The following is a 17883-nucleotide window of genomic DNA, read 5'->3' as shown; positions in this document are numbered from 1 at the left end:
TAGCAAAAGCAAAGTATTATGCATTGATCTGTTATGCTACTCCAGACATAAGCCATATGGAGCAAACAACCATAATTATGAGATACACAGAATTTGACATGCCCTCAAAAAGTTGGACAATTGAAGAAAGATTCATTGAGTTTCTGGAGAATGAAATGAAGAACCGGGTTGAGATTGCCTCATTCTTGTGCTCTGTTTTAGAGAAACACAAAGTTAGTCTTGCAGACTGTAGAGCACAGGGGTATGACAATGGGTCAAACATGACTGGAATTTACAAAAGCGTTCAGGCTGAAATTCTTCGTAAAAACAAATGTGCAATCTTCTCTCCTTGTGCAGCGCATTGTCTCAACCTCTGGAGTCCATGCTGCCGAAATATGTTCTGAATGTGACACACATTTTGGAAGCATACAAAAGTTATGTACACTTTTCAGCTGTAGTCCAGCAAGATGGAAAATTGTTAATGAAGAAATGAAGATTACCTTCAAGTCACAGTCTCAAACGAGGTGGAGTGAAAGACTTGATGCTGTAAAACCAGTCGCCAAACACTTGCCATCTGTTATTAAAGCACTTGAGAGAGTTCAGGCACAAATCAATTTAACACAAGATGCAAAGGCTGAAGCAAAATCGCTGCAGCTTTACTTTTCTTCATTTCCTTCAATCTTGATGTCCTGCATATGGTTTAAAATTCTTCTTTCTATAGATCATGTGAACAGAGTGTTACAGCAAAAGCAGCTCTCCCTTTCCAAGTCAGTGCAGCTAGATAAGCAACGTGTGTCTGATCTTAGAAACTTTCGTGATTCATGGCCAAAAATACTGCATGAAGCAACATTAATTGCAACAAATTTAAACATCCCAGCAGAATTTCCAGCTCGACGGATAAAGAAACGGAAAACAATGTGTGATGAAACACCAGAAGAGCCATTACCGCCTGGGGACAGACTTGAAACTTGAAGAAACAACTTTCCGCAGAAATGTGTTCTACAGAGTGGTTGATAATTTGGTTGAAGAAATGAGCAAGCGCTCAAAGTCAGCAGAACAGATTTATAACACATTTTGTGTATTGTGGAACTTTGACCAAATGGATCCAGAATCTATTCACAGCAAAGCCACCAATTTGCTACAATTTTATAAAGAGGATTTTTCTGGACAGCTCATCGATCAACTTAACCATCTGTGCAGTGTAGGGAAAACACTTCTGAACCTCAAAGATTGTACAGAACCTGATACTCTACATTTATTGAACACAATATACAAGGAAAATGTGTAAAATGTATTTCCACAGGTGTGCATAGGTCTTCGGATTTTTCTAACAATCCCAGTTAGTGTTGCTACAGGGGAACGTTCCTTTAGCAAACTGTCATTAATCAAGAACTACCTACGGCCAGCAATGGGCCAAGAGAGATTAAATAGCCTATCTATTTTGTCAATTGAAAATGCACTGGCTCCCAAAATGGACTATAAAAGAATTATTTCTTCATTTGCAGAGAAGAATGGCAGAAAGTGGAACTTGCAGTGAAAGCTGGGTGGCATGTGTTCATATATTCAATTTTTGACATATATATATATATATATATATATAGAGTTGTAACACAAGTTACTTCAGAAAGTCCCTTTTAAAAATAAAATGCATGCAAATCTATATTTAATGTGTATGATACAAAACCAAGTCTGGGATACACCTTTCTTCACCTTAGAAACATGGCTTTGCTTTAGTTAATTTGCAGTCATAAGACTAAACCATATTCAAGTTCTTCCATAAATAATCTCAGGTAGAGATTTCTCACTTCACTTATTTACGGTTCCACTGGCCAAGTGCAAAAATGAAGGGGCCTCACCAAATGTTTTGCCCCGGGCCTCATCTCACCCTGTGACAGCCCTGCCAGTGCTGATTTGGCACATGATCTCCTTGGTGAGACAACATAATCAAGACAACGGTTCTGCCATCAGCAGAATAATATTGAATTGCTGGTCTGTAGGAGTCTGCCAGCTTTGTCACTCCAAGCAGTGAGGACTGCAGAGTCCAGAATGGCGGTCTTTATTAAGTTTTAAGTCTGTGCACTAGGGATGTACCAGGAGTTTATTTGCCCGCAGGGTGGTGTTTGTGAGAAAATGAACAAGGTTTGAAGGCCCAGAAGACCCAATACAGCCTGAGAAGGGGATCAATAAAGGAATTAACATGCGTGGCTCATACTACCATTTGACACATATGAGTATATAGGCATGATTAACGTAAATCTGCCCAGAACATTGCGGGGAAATTGTCTGTGGGCACTCACAAGCAGGCTTGGAATACAGCGTGCTGAATAATCTGCTAGATATTCAAACCAACCTGCATGCAATACAAACCCGACTAGCTCACAGATTGTCCAATAACACATTTCTGTTTCAACCAGCCCAACAGATAAGGGGTATATCAGCCACTTTTACTCCCTAAAAATAGGCAATCTCTCCCAAAAAATAAAAACAGGGGGTAAAAATACTTCCAACAAAAAATAGGAAACAGACACGTGGAAGCTTGTGTGCCTGCTTTCACCCACACAGCTCCCTGGATATGTTAGACCAGTCACGTGCATAGTACCACAGGAAGAAATTACTTATTTTACGAATTGGAAGAAGTAAACATGTATCTTTTAATGTGTATGACTAACCAAGTGCAAAGGAATTATTTCCAAACATTTCTGTTTTTCAGTAAAAACATTTTTGCTCAGTTATAAAATACTCCCACTGTGAACTGGACTTACGTTTTTACTCCTTAAAAAATAATTTCACTGCCAACTTAAAACAATGGGGAGTAAAACAATCCCACTTCAAAATCCTCTTATCTGGAGCACTGCTTTCCACATTGCAAGGGTTATAATAACTCAAATGTAGTAATTTCCTTGACCTTTTTTACGAATGGAATTACTGAATGGTTGTATCTGCAACGTGCAGGTTCTACACAGAGCTATGCAGATGGCATATAACCTACGAAGAAAGACCATCTATACATTCCTCCCGTTTACATTAAAGATATGCATAGAACACAACCACATTTATTACTTACTTACCGCATCCCTTCCAACGCCATTTTATCGAGGTTGGGGGTGGCATTCATGTCGGCCCAGTTTGCACCAAGATCACCCCATCCTATGTCGTCTGCTAAAATTATCACAAAATTTGGCTTCTGTAACATGCTTATCTGGCCTTCGAAGCATCCGTTTGTAAAGTGATAGAGGAAAGCAATTGAAATTGCAACCAGAATCACAGCCAGCAACGACAATCCCGCCATCCTTCGTGTAAAAGTTAACCTTTTGCAAGCAAGTAAAAGTACATTCCAGTTTTTAGTATTTGTTCAGCTATTTCAATGTGTAGAGTGCCATCAAATGATGATGCTTTTCTGTGAGTTCAAAAACAAAAGCGATTGTATGCTTCATGAAGTAGGCTTCAAATCCCAGGGGTGGCAAACCACTTAAGAACGAAACTTGAATCTGTGGAAAAGAGGAGACAGTTAAAGCATTAGTCACCTGTAGGCAATTATTTCTAATTAAATCCCAAACGATATTAAAACGTAAATGTGCCACTCGTAAAATTTACTTTTGTCGTCTTAGCACTGCAAAAATACCGGTTTAGATATTGTACTTTTTGTTGCTACCATTATTTATTGCTTACCTTACTGTTTTTCTTTAAAAGCACAACGGTGTATATAGTCATTACAAAATTATACAAGGAGCATCATACAGTATCCAACATATAACATACTAAATATCTACTAATAAACTTCTATCAAGAAAGTTGCAAATAATCCATATAAATTACTACATAGAGTTCATTGTCCCCTCATTTTGCCATGGTGGGTTTCTAGTCTGAAAACAAATATAGAATTGCCTCCACTACCATCACTCTTGTCGTAAAAAAGGTGCCTTAAGGAGTGATCCCACAAGAAAGGCGTCCTAATAGCATCGATTAAAAAACCTGATTAACCACTTTAATGGTCAAAGCATGCATCAAGCAAAGTCTCAAACCATATTGTATGCAGGTGAGACTTTGGTGGCTCATGGATCTTGAGGTTCTCGATTTTCTGAAAGGTTTCTTTAGACAGACTTTAAATGTCATCATATTGGGCGTTTCATATATATTTCACCCCATAAAATGTTCTTGTATATTTATGAGTTTTAAAAAACCCTCATAGGTCATCTACTAGGGTTAGGCGTGTCAGCCCATGGTGCAGTAAAATTCAGTTCTTGGTATCCACATTAAAAACATAGTTCACTGTAGATTTATAAAGCGATAAAAGCTGCTGAGGAAATCTGAGAAAATGTGTACATGTAATGACTTTCATTGAGATTTAGTTGCTCAAGTCTACAAGAAATAATAAGTTACTCACATTAGTGACTACTGTATTCGGTATATAGTCTCAATGCACAGGGGACTATATCCCCAGCAAGCATGAATGAAAGAAGACAGTGAATAGGAATACAACATAGACTTCACTATTTGAAGGGACGACAAACTTCCATGAACCTTTACAAACTGCAATTGACATCTGGATTTTTACATGATTCTCACTCTAACCCACGTGAAGTTCTAACCGTATTGGGTTGAGGCTTTGGAGAACATTTTAGTTCAGAACAAATATTATATTCAGAACAAGAACAAAAAGACAACAAAAGCCCAAAAGAATGACCATGCTTTGCCTTTCAACCTAGATAAAACAAACAGTGTAATCCCAAAGGCCATCAAAAAAAGGAAACGAGCCAAATCAGGTTAACATGAGGCAGGCGGGGACTGCCATGTATAAACCCCCAAATAAGGTGTGGCTCAACATACTGTAGCAGAAGGCAAGACTGACCCGGGTGGGCTCAAGGGCCAGAGGGTAAGCTTAGATCATATCAGGGATCAGCAAGTCACGCAGATGCTGCCAGGTCCACACCACCAGAGCAGGCAAGCCAAAAAAGGCCTCATTGGAGAGGCAGAAGTGACCTAGTCTGGCAGCATGCCTATATGCATACTGACGATTACAAATGGAGTTTAGAACAATATGAAATGTCAAACCAGAACCAGGGATCATTGGAGAAAAGAAACTGCGAATAAGGGGTGGGATGTTCTGATTCTGAACATGGAAGAAGCTCATGGACAACTACTGTACTCTTCAACAAAGACGTAGAAATAAATAAAAAGGAGCGTGTCTTTCTCCGAGATTTGAACATACCAGTGTGTCATATCGACCGCCATACAGAATGTCCGCTATTCGACAGACTGGATCCATGGGCCTTAAGGAAATTGCGCTCTAACCCACACACCCCCTCCTCATCAACTGTGCTGTGCCTGTCCCACTGAACTGTTCTGACCACGTCACCATTCTACTGTTAATCACCCAATCGACCAAAGTCCACAACGGTCAGGCTAAATGACCCCTCACTCAGCACCCTTTATTCAAAACGTTCGCAGACAATGAGCTAGAAGAACAGTTTGTAGACTTCCACGCCACAGGGAATACCTCTGTTCTCGTAGAATTATTCAACAACTCTACTATACAACTGGAGGCCACTCATCCCCCCGATAAACCAGCCATGCTATGACCAAACCATCCCCAAACCATCTGCCTCTTGGAACACCCACAAGCCTGCCTCCAACAAACGCTCAATCATAGACTTGGAGAAACAGTGGCATGAAAACATAACCATGGGGATCTCACAAAGTGCAAATCTATCTGGGCCAAATATAGAATTCTGCTTAATGAGGCCAAATCTGCTTACTACTCCACCACCATTGCAGCAGCCTCGGAATGTAACAAAGTCCTCTTTAGGGTAGTCAACTATTGTACCAAACCCTCACCCGACCCAAGGTGCCAGCAACTCAGGAAAAATACTACGGAATCAAAAACATTTTCTTTGAAAAAATTTGACAAAATCTAACTGATCACTGAATCAGCCAACCAGAGTCAGACCCCACACCCCGCCCTCCCTTCTGCCCCCACTACCCAGCATTCACACTGCCCTTCTGGACAGTATTCTCTACTCTCTCACCTCCCTAAATACTTGCCTCCATCAAACCTACACCCTACTCTGACAATATCACACTCCTCAGCATCATTAATGCCTCCCTCAACGGGGTTCATTTTGGTGTTCCCCATAAATTGGGGCTGGAGACCAGTTACGGTTGCACGTCTGCATTCACATGTCCCCGCCGCCAACATTTTCTCGTTTGAATGGTAGAGTGTAAAAGAGGAGAGTAAAAAGGCAGCCTACCCGCTTGTAGGCGGCCCTTTTCCCTTGCCGTACAAATGAAGTAAACGTTGCCTGCCTTGTGCGCATGACAGATGGCGTTTTCAATGGATCCCTGTGCCTTCATTTTGCGTGTAAAAAGCCGGCAGACTCCATAGGAGTCCACAGCATTTCCACCAGCATGAAAATCTAAGCTGGAGCAAATGATGTATTTGTATGGCAGAGAGGAAGGGGCGTTGGAATAGTAAGTTCTGATCCGGCCCATCTCGTCGACATACAATTAAAATAGGGTGCGGCATGAATGAAAGGTGTAAAAGCCTTACGTAAGGCTTTTACACCTTTCATTTACATCATTCCCCACTCCAATATGTTCTCCACTGAAGGGTCATTCCCGGACACCTTCAAGAGTGATCTCAAATGACCTGTTTTGATAAAAAACAACCCTAGACCCAAATGATCTGGCAAACTACCAGCTCATTACGCACCTTTTGTTGATCTGCAATATCCTAGAATAAGTAGTCATCCACAGCTACTCACCAAAATTGAACTATGCCTCATACATGGCTATCGGTCAGGGCTCCATACCAAGTATAATCGAGTCAGCCTCCAACCAGGTGGTAGACGATGCCCTTCAAATCATGAGTAAGGGCAGCTCATGCCTCCTTGACCTCTCGGCTGCATTTGACACCGTCGACCACCGCATCCTCCTCACTGACAGGATGGGATTCACTGGCAATGTCCTGAATTGGTTTACCTCCTACCTCTCGGACAGACCCCAGGCCAACCAGATGAACATGTTGTACTCTGACTCCCAGTCTCCTGTGGAGTCCTGCACAGCTCCATCCTCTCACTAATGCTCTTTAACCTTTACATGGAGAATCTGGGCACCCCTCAAAGATCTTGATATAGTCACCCACCAATACATGGACGATACTCAGTCATACACAAGAATAAAAAGCCCACAGAACATCAGTCATCTACGCGTTTACCTAGCCATAATCCAGTCCTGGATGTCCACCGACTACCTCAAAGTTAAACACTCCCAAGACCAATTTAATGAGCATCGATCCTCCCCAGTCCCCTCCACTACACAACTCCTCCAACAATGGCCCAATGATATGCACCTGGAAGCAATTGATCTGCAACCCTTTGATTCAACAACATCAATAAACTTCACCATAGACAGCAGCCTGTCCTTTCAAAAACACAGTCAAGAAAACTCGAACAGACTAACTCCAAATCTCCACCTTTCACAAAATCAAACCCTTCACCCTGTCACAGGACTTCCGGTCCATAGTGCACGCTCTTGCAATCTTGCACATTGATGGGGGAAAACGCTCTCATGATGGGGCTTCTAGCTGCTCGCTTGGCTCCACTAAAAGCAGCCCACCACACTGCAGCATGCCTTATTACGGCTGCATGGAAATGTAACCTAATCACCACCATCTAACGCAATCTAGACTGGCTCCCTCTCCAGGCCTGGACACTGTTCAATACTGCATGTATGATCTACAAAGCAGTCAATAGAAGCACACCTGCATACATGGTAGCTAAGCTCCACATATCTGGTGGCAAACTATCCTCTTACTATAAAGCGACAAACCGGCTTGAACCACAACTCCCAGCAAAGAGAAGACCTGAAAACAATACTTTTCTCGCCACAAGCCCACTCTCTGGAACACAATCCTGTTACCAGCACAGAATGCACCACTCCCCCCCCCAATTCTCAAATCCCACAAAGCTTGCAAAATGTTTTTTTTTTCAATAATACCTGACCAAGGACTAATCTCGATGGGCACACAGACCGAGGTTAGGGTGCAATTCACAATTCTTAACTGTTAAAAATGCCCGCCCAAACACTGGCTACTGTTAGAATTGATTTCTGAACTCTGGCTTGTTGGACAGATATTAAGGAGGCCACCTTTGTCAGATAAACAGGGGAACAGATCTGGGAAGATAGCCAGATCAATTCATGGTAGCCTGGAGAGCAGTCAAGGCTAAGTCTCAGGAGGGGTGAGAGTGATCAGGGGTCTCAAATGAACAAACACAGTGCAACACCAAGGATTACAATTAAGAAAGTCATATACTAGAAAATAAAAAGTTACTCTCTTACCTGGTAACGTTCTTTCGATGGGATGGTCCGACGACATATTCAATATCTATGACAGTAGTAATCACCACAGCTGTGCTGCTTCGGAAAATCTTTCGGCGTCCTGCGTCGATACGCCGCCCTCGAGGACCTCCTCCGACGGCCGACGTCATTGGATGTTATAAGTAGGACGCACGACGCACGACGCCCGTAGCCTCAGTTGTAGTTTTTTCCCAGAACGTGTGGCACCAGTCTTCTGCCAGTCTGACCACACAAAGCCTTGCGGAAACGTAAGCTGCAATCGCACAAGAAATTCTTTCGCGGGGAAGGCAGGGAGGGAGCGATATGGAATACGTCGTCGGACCATCCCATCGAAAGAACGTTACCAGGTAAGAGAGTAACTTGTTCTTCGAGGGGATTGGGTCCTCTGACGTATTCCATATCTATGACAGACTCCCAAAGCAGTACCAACGTAAGGAGGTGGGAATTTTTTTTTAGAAGAATTCAGAATGCCCAATCAAATTGCAGAGTAACAGACCACCTTGCCAAAGGCCAGATCCTGCCCACGGATAGAATCGAGTAGTGCTGTAAAAAAGTATGGACCGAAGCTCAGGTGGCTGCATCACAGATGTTACGGATAGGAACACCCCTCTGCAGGGCAGTAGAGGCAGCCATAGCCCTGGTAGAATGGGCCCGCAAGCCTACAGGAGGGTCCTTTCCCGCCAAGCGGTAACATTCAGAAATTGCCAAGATAATCCAGCCTTCCAGCGTAACCAATAAAGAGTTGATCATCCACTCTGACCCGGGACATGCGTGAAATATAAAAGCTCAAAGCTCTCCTAGGTTCCAGCCTATGGAGCCTCTCCTCTTCCTTACCAGGATGCGGAGGAGGATAAAAACGCCGGAAGAATAACCTTCTGGCCTAAATGAAATTCCGACACTACCTTCGGAAGAAAGGAAGGACAAACTCTAAGGACAACCCTGTCCTTATGAAACACTGTGAAGGGTGGCTTAACTGAAAGTGCCTGTAACTCGCTCACTCTCCGAGCGGAAGTGACCGCAACCAAAAATACAGTTTTAAGAGTTAACAGTCTCAAAGGGCAGCAATGTAAAGGCTCAAACGGAGCACCTATTAGAAACTTGAGAACAAGGTTCAAATCCCAACCGGGCACCTGGAAAGGTGACGGAGGGAACACATTAGTGAAACCTTTCAGAAACTGAGAAATTAAAGGAATTTCAAAATAAGAACACTCTTCAGACGAGCGCTTAAATATGGACAGCGCCGCCAGGTAACCTTTAACGGTACCCCCTTGCAGGCCCCTGTGGGCCAAAGAAAGCAAAAAAGACAGAACCACAGGAATGTCACATGAAAAAGGATCCACATTCTTAACCCTACACCAGTCACAGAACTTTCTCCAACGGCACAGGGACTTTGTTGCCAGCCGTCTGGCCGAAAGCAACACCTCCATCACGTCTTCAGGGAGGTCCCAATCCTTATACCTCAACCTTTCAGAAGCCAAGCGTGAAGGTTGAGGGATCCGACCTCTGGATGGAGAACCTGACCCCCCCCTCCCGTGAGAGCAGATCGTCTCGGTAGGGAAGACAACGTGGAGGGCAGATGGACAAGTCGAGAAGGTCTGCGTCTCCTAAGGCGCCTCTGGGAGGAAATTCCGGCGAGCAGAACCTTTCGCAGTTCCGGTTGACACTGGAGGCGGAGAGATCCACTTGAGGGGTCCCCCACAGGGCGAAGATCTCCAGGAGAATCTCCTGAGCCAACTCCCACGCTTGAGAGATTGCGCGCTGCCTGCTCAGAGCATCCGCCGTCTCGTTTTCTTCTCCGGCCAGATGAACTGCCGAGATCGAACCAGAGCTGCATCGCCTACCTGCACAGAGGAAGTGACCCTGACCCCGCCCTTTTTGTTGAGGTAGTGCATGGCCACTGTGTTGTCCGTCAGAATCCGGACATTCTTTCCTCGCACAGTCGGCAGAAAAGCCTTCAGTGCAAGCCTGGTGGCCCTCAGCTCCAACAGATTGATATGCGTCTGTCACGATCGTCACCTCCGGCCAGGGAAGCCAAAATGGAGTCCCCTTCATCAGATTGCCTTCGACGGCCCACCACAGAAGGTCCTGGGTGACCGAGGGCGGCACCTGAACGGGGTCTGACATCCTGCCGGAGGACTGAGACCACTGGAGCTTGAGTGCCCATTGCAAAGATCTCATCCGCAACCTAGCCTCTGGCACCAGAAGAATGCAGGAAGCCATGAGGCCGAGCAATCTCAAGAACTCGAACGCAGGTAGACTCTGGGCATGTTGGAACTTGTGCACCATCTGCTGAATGTGATGAGCCCTCACCTGGGGAGGAAAACACTGCCCCAGGGACGTGTTGAGCACTGCTCCGATGTACTGGAGCCTCTGAGTTGGCGCCAAGTGAGACTTCTTTAAGTTAAGGGAGAAGCCCAGTTTGTGGAGGGAGTGGCAGGTGACGGACAGATGATCCAGGACTTGCTCTGGAGAGCGCGCCCTGATCAACCAATCGTCCAGGTAGGGATAGACGTGAATCCCCCCTTTCCTGAGATGCCCTGCCACCACCACCATGAGCTTGGTGAAGAGCCTCGGGGCGGAGGTCAATCCAAATGGCAGGACGCAAACCTGAAAATGCGAGTCGCCAACCGCGAACCTCAGGTACTTCTTGTGCTTCGGATAGATCGGCACATTAAAATAAGTGTCCTTGAGGTCTAGAGACACCCACCAGTCCTGAAGTTGAAGGGCCTGGAGGACTTGAACTTGTCCTTCCGAAGGAGCTTGTTCAAACCGCGCAAGTCCATGATGGGTCACAATCCTCAGTCTTTCTTGGAAATCAAAAAATAAGGGGAATACCATCCCTTGTTCCTCTCCGCTACAGGCACCAGTTCTATGGCGCCTTTCTCCAGCAGGGCTTGAATTTCCTGCACAAGGAGCGGATCCGGACTCTTCAAAGAGAGATTCCCCGGTGGATTGTCGCGAGGACTCTGCCGAAAGGGAAGACAGTAGCTGTGGGTTATGATCTCCAGAAGCCACACATCTAAAGTAATGGCACGTGATACAAGATGCTGTGCCAGCCTTCCCCCAACCGGCGAACCATGGGACATGGCCTCATGACTGAGCTGAAGCGGCTGCGGCGTTGCCTGAGGGAAAAGAGGAAACTGCCCGAGCGGCCTTGGCACCTCGAGTACCTTGTTTTCCACCTCTGGCACTCCTACGTTGGCCCCTTTGACTAGCAGCTCCTTTCGCTCTACCAAAGGATGAGTAATAACGAAAGGAACCTCCCCTCCATTGCTGTCCCCTAGGACGAAAAGGCGGAGGTTGGCGAACTGCAGCGCCCAACGACTTTGCTGCAGCTTTTGAGGTCTGCAAGCTCTCAAGGCTCTCTTCAGCCTTGCTGCTAAAAAGATGGACACCATCAAAGGGCATGTTGAGGAGCCGGGCCTGCACATCAGGAGCAAACCCCGACTTCCGCAACCACGCAAAAACCTGCGTATTATGGTGCTCGCCGCCATGGACCAGCTGACGCAATCTGCCATGTCCAAACCCGACTGAACGGCCTCACACATGGCATCCTTGCCATCCTGGACCATAGCAAGAAAACCATCCTGTTCGTCCCCTTCGGGAATATGTTCAGCCGCTAAGGAAACAGTTCCACAGAGTGTGCGTGAAACATGACAAAACACTTACGGAGTTGGCAGCCTGAAGAGCCGTACTCCCTGAATAAAACACTTTCTTCGCCCCAACCATCAAAACGCTTGTCATCCCTATCAGGAGGGATGGTAGGATACGACGGCTGCTTTGCTGGGGCCGTAGCCGCCTGCACCACCAAACTCTCTGGAGTGGGGTGCTTGGTCATGTAGCAGGGGTCGCTACTGGCTGGGCAGTATTTTCGCGGCAAAGACTTGCCCACTGCGGGAGACTCTCCGGAGCAGTCCAAGCCGCTGCTACCCTCCTCTGTAGAGCCATATGGAACGGCAGTACCGGGTCAGTTGGTGGACCTTGGTCGATGACATCCGTGAGGTCATCCTGAAGAAAATCCCCTGGGGGAGCAGACCACCCCAAGTACTCGGTGACCCTAGACATAAGGCGCCGGTACGAAGAGTCGGCATGGGTGCCAGGCTCAGGCCTACTCCGGAGAGGTGTCCAGACCACTGGCGTCGTGCAGTGACTGACGCAGGTCCTCAATCTGACTATGTCCCGAGAGAATCTCATCTGGCACCGTATCAGGAACCATGCCATCATCAGAGCCCTCATCCAACTCCGAAATGTAATCAAGATGGTTTAAAGTGGGCACAGAATGGGGAACAAAGCCATGCTTGGCCTTGGCCAGAGCCTTTCTAGGGGGTTCCACCGTACCCCGGGGTAGCGCCATCGAAACAGCCTCGAAAGGCGTTGAGTGACTCGGCGTCGAACGCAGCGCCGATAGCATCGACAGCGTCAACACACGTCTCGAGGGCATAGCCCAGAGCGTGTCCTTCGACAGCCTGGGCGCCGATGGTGTCGACTACTTCCTCGGAGGCGGAGCCTCGAGAGAGTCCCTCGACGACCTCGGCGCCACAGGCGTCGATGTCTTCTTCGAAGACATCACAGGTACACACAGTCTCGAGCGCATCGAGGACCGGGACCTAGGAACGGGCATGACTAGAACGATTCCCCTTGTCCGAGCGGGACCTTTCCTGTGAATCGTGCTGACCACCCGAGCCTGAAGGCGTACGAGCGGTTTCTCTAGTACGGCCACGCCTGACCCCACTCGGAGGCGCGGACGGACCGGTGCCCTGCGATTCAAGAATCGCCAGCATTTTCTTACCGAAGGAAGCCCATTCCTCCGGAGTCGCATGCTTGGTGGGATAAGCGACCCGCCGACGGACGGAGTCCTCGGACGAGGAATGCGACCAATGACGCTGCTTCCGGGAGTGCCTCGAAGAGGCAGAGGAGTGGCGGGACTCACTCCGGGACTGAGACCCCCTAGACTTCTGACGACAATGCAGAGTGTTGCCCCTTGAATCGTCCGTCGAAAGCCCAGTGGACCTCGACTTCTGGGGCTTGGACACCTTACCGACCGACAGTTTCTTCTTGCGCTCCCACAAAGCTTTGGACGTAAGCGACTGGCAGTCGACACAATCATCTGTGTCATGGGCCTCCCCGAGGCACCAGAGGCAGGCGTCGTGCGAGTCCGTCACCGACATCTTGGACCCGCAGTCCCCACACTTCTTGAAGCCCAGACGCGGGGTGAAAGAAGAGGAACACATCTCGAAAACTTTTCACAAACAAACAGGTTCGAAGAACCGAAAGAATATAAACTCCAAAGAGTCGAGGCGCGCCGAGATCTCCGAAGTGAACATGTTCGTGACAAAAAAACGGAACTGAGGCTACGGCATTGTGCATCCTACTTACAACATCTAGTGCCGTCGGAGAAGGTCCTCGAGGGCAGCGTATCGACGGAGGATGCAGACACCGAATGATTTTCCCAAGCAGCACAGCTGTGGTGATTACTGTCATAGATATGGAATACGTCGGAGGACCCAATCCCCTCGAAAATACTATTTTAGGCCCAACAACACAAATTAATTATGAAATACACTAGCAAAATACTGCACAGGCAACACACCATGTAACATATACAATCACTGGAGTCAGTGCAAGAACGTTAGTAACTCCACTAATACCAGTAAAGGAAAAGGGTTACTACTTCTATAGCATAGACAACCTTCAGAGATGGCAACCCCAATCCAGCCTTAAGATGAATGGAATCTTGTGCTCAATATTCGATGCGTCTGTAAAAATGCTTGGTCATGCGTAAAGTTCAAAGCACGACTTCAGATGCAGGAAAAGTTAGAGAAATAATTCTGAAGGGTTGAAACAGGTTCCAGAAATTAGGAGAGGATATGCTATGGTGAACAAAACTGTTCCTGACTTTGAGGGCTTTAGGAAGCTGATACTACCCAAGCCAAGGGGAAGACCAAAATAGCGTTCAGCCATAAATGCATTTGGATGTACAAAGGGTCACCAAAAGTGACTTCACTATTCACTGTCCTGAGATCGGATTTGGCCCAGGGTTGGCAGGTCTGGGGTGATCGTCAGAGGTTCGATTTCAAGCCCTTGGATCACTTCTCTGATGCTCAGGCATTGCGAGTGCTGACACAGGTCTGGTATGGGACAGGAGCTGCTACTCTCTATTCGGTTAAAGAATCAAGAAAACGAGGATGCAGCAGGCTCAGGGCACTGGAAGGAATGTGGGAAAACTGCCTTCAGTGAGTCACTGTCGCACAGTGACCCAGGGGCACCCAACTCTTACGGTATTACACACCCTCCTATCACACGTCACAAAGGTGCTGGAACAGCAAAATTCAGTAGAAAGGTGCTTTGCAGGATAAGCTAGGAAACGGTGACACTCCTGCACGGTGCCCAAGGTGTTGACTGGTCAGTTCACTGGAATGGCCCAGGGACACTTCTGAGGAGGCTTACTTGCAGGGTTACCTAGGAGGCATTGAGAGTGATCAGACCCACCACTTCAGAGGTTCGAACCACCTTCACAGATCTTCTGAGATCAAGCACAAATTAGGGCTTGTCCGCACAACAACATGATTTAGGAGCCAGCCCTCTTCAGTGTCCCTTTGGACGTCCTTTGTTTTGCTTGTCTCTTCAGGCTTCTTGGTTCCTTTTACAGACTCATTCAAATGTATTGCTGATCTGCTGGAAGGTTCACAGGACCCCTTTGTCATATCCAAAGTTAAGCGAGTGCTTGCACCTGGCGCACCAATGAGAAGATCTGCCCCATGCATGTACACCAGCAGCGGTCCAGTAGGGTGGATTGCAACCAGACAGTCCAAGTGCACTTCCTGGTTGCCTACACACGTGATGCACAAGGACCCGTGAAAGAAGCAATGTTGGCGGGCAACTGCATGCCCAAATAAGGAAGTCTCACATCTGGAAAGGTAAGGCGAAGACTGGAGGACAAAATGGCCAAAGGGACAAAGAATCTCGTGGCACGGCCATATTGGACACTAGCTACAGTCTTGGGCCAAACGCCACATACAATAAACGTGTTATGGCATGGTAAAAGGTTGCACAAATATAAGCTACTGCTGCCACCTGTCTAGCCTAAGCCACTTTGTACAACCACCACAAATTCATCAGTGGGTGTCTAGGGCCGAAAAACACAATGGCCTAATTGTGCGATATTGTAAGGTACATTGTTGCTACTTGGTGGTAACGTTTTATCACTGCGCAAAGTCGTTAGACCAAGAGAAACAAAGTTCTCAGCACTGATAGCCTGAAGGATGTGTCGGTTTCCCCATAACAATGAGCAAAGGCCAAAGCAGGGAAGCGGAAAGGTGTCTCTGTACTGCGTAAAAGTCAGGTCACATTCGAAAAGATGAAGCAAAATGTTTGGGGGGTCCATAGAAATGGAGGGAAAGTTGCAATAAGAGAAATCTTCCTTAGCAGCTATTCATAATCTCTACAGTGCTCTGCCGTGCTTTAAACCAAATAAAAATGAACACATTCATACCAACAGTCAACACCTGCTGAAGACTGGGATAACTGAAGAAACATCCAATAGCTTTCTGTATGTTCACGCAAAAGACCCACCCCCCTTGATGACTTAATATCTGAAGTCAGTCAGAAATGATTTTGAACTTATTAAAACGATTTTAATAATATTTACAAATATGATGGGTTGCCTTCTAAAGGCATTCAGTAAAATATAAAGATCACCAAATCTCTGGAGCCAGCCAGAAATCTTTGAATTTATTAGAACGATTTTAAAACCAATGTTTACAAACATGCTGGATTTCCCCCTTTGGACACTACATAGAAACCAGAGACCCAGGAAACAACTGAAAATGACACAATTGAGTAAAATTCTCAATCTAGAAATCTAACAACGACTCCCATGTTGCTAAATTACAGGCACTGTAACTAGACGACCAATCCCTACTTTATACATACAATAATACATTAAATTTACTTAGCGCCGACATCCTTCTCCCCAATCATCCTCCCTCTTTACTCGGCACTGGGTATGATGGTTCAATCTGAAAGTCTATCCTGATGATAATGATCCAGTGGCAGCCCATAATGGGCGATGGTGTTTTGACTCTCCTGTCGTTATGGAGGAGCCAAGCAAATAGCAAGGCAAGCAAGCACAGTGAAAATACTAAGTGGTCCATCAGCTTCAGCAAGCAGCGGAGGACACGCTCGTCGGCTGGCTTTCTACTTTAAGGAAACGTGGATTCTCGTGTACAGTACCCAATCTACACATGCCCAATGAGTCATGCAAGGCTAGAGGCTTTGTGCGTCACCAGCTTTGCATGACCCAATGGGTATGCAGGTTGGGGTACTGAAGGGCCAAATGTGTAAAGGGGCCTTCCCGGGTTTCAAGATGTCCTGGGGTGGAAAGATGGTGGCGCTTAGGCGGACCTTACTGGTAGCATGAGTAGCAGCGTCTGGGGTCTGTTATTGGAGCAGCTAATAAAACAAATTCTGTATGCGTGTATGTATACACGCAGGAGTTTGTGTCAGTGTAAATGCATGTGTGAATGTGTGCTCAGTGTGCTTGTGAAAGAGTGGCGGGTTTATGTTATTTGTTTGTGCATTTCATTGAGACAGCAGTGTGTATATTGCATGAGTGCGCGAGTAAAATTGTACAATTGTGTGCATCTCAACCAAGGACTGGACCTCTGATTAGGGTGTTGTGGGCCTAAACCAGTGCAGCCAGAGTGGACATATTTTCTTACATTGGGATGCCATTTTACTGGAAAGTCATATCTAGGCAAAGTCAACATGATGAGTTTTCTTACATGCGGTACGGCGGTATACTGGGTTAGGTAGCATGTCCAGGCATTATACCGACCTACATCGCTGGAGCTAGTATGCACATATTTTCTTGCAGTGGCACGGCATTTTTCTGGAATTACGAGCAAAGCCAACAGGAGTGCATTTAAGTGGGGATGCTGGCCGATATGTGTACAGATAAAATGGCCGATGCTGTTTCATGGGGATGCAGACGTATATTGGCACATCATTATGAAAATGCAACATGTTACTCAACAAAACCAATTGTAAACTGTGTGGCTTTTTACCGAAATATGTCACAGAAACAGTGCTGTAAAAATGCACAATTTAAACCATTTTTTTTAAGCAACCGGGGTGGAGAAAACCCCTGCGAACCCCGCTTGTTTGGTTGGACCTCCCTCCCTATGGAAATGTCTAAAACCCTGCTATTAAAAAAAACATTATCCGCGACGCCACCAATCCATAGTTTTATGGCAGACATTAGATCACTGTGTTCCAAGTACGATGAAAAGCAACATGAATGGTGCATGACAAAGCAGCATCACCCAAGTCACAAATGACTTCTGCTTTAAAATATTAAAACATTGTATTCTTGCCATTATTAAAGTTAGTGTATTTTACCCCAACAGCCCCCACAAGAGTGGCATGAAAAGGTCATGGTTCAATGTGCAGTAGGCAAGTGTAGCTGACAACGATGATACCAAAGAATAGCTTTTTCCTTACTACAGCAAAAAATAGGCCTGAAAATGTTGGTATTGATCAAAGGAAACA

At 46.2% G+C, this 17883-nt stretch overlaps 1 protein-coding gene across 3 annotated transcripts in view; it reads right to left on the bottom strand.

Moving 5' to 3' along the window:
* The window catches only part of ARSG (arylsulfatase G), a 2321949-nt gene that overhangs the window by 1812100 nt on the left and 491966 nt on the right, over positions 1-17883 (bottom strand). For all 3 annotated transcript variants that reach the window (XM_069655066.1, XM_069655065.1, XM_069655064.1), the window contains one exon: positions 3048-3467. In XM_069655066.1, coding sequence (XP_069511167.1) covers positions 3048-3268 — 221 coding nt within the window. In that variant the 5' untranslated portion in view covers positions 3269-3467. The remainder of the gene's footprint in view (positions 1-3047; positions 3468-17883) is intronic.

This window comes from Ambystoma mexicanum, chromosome 3q (genome assembly GCF_040938575.1).
Source record: "Ambystoma mexicanum isolate Mex_15411 chromosome 3q, UKY_AmexF1_1, whole genome shotgun sequence".
In the NCBI taxonomy this organism is placed as follows: Eukaryota; Metazoa; Chordata; class Amphibia; order Caudata; family Ambystomatidae; genus Ambystoma; species Ambystoma mexicanum.
Note: the sequence above shows the minus strand (reverse complement) of the source record. Positions and strands in the feature narration are given on the sequence as shown.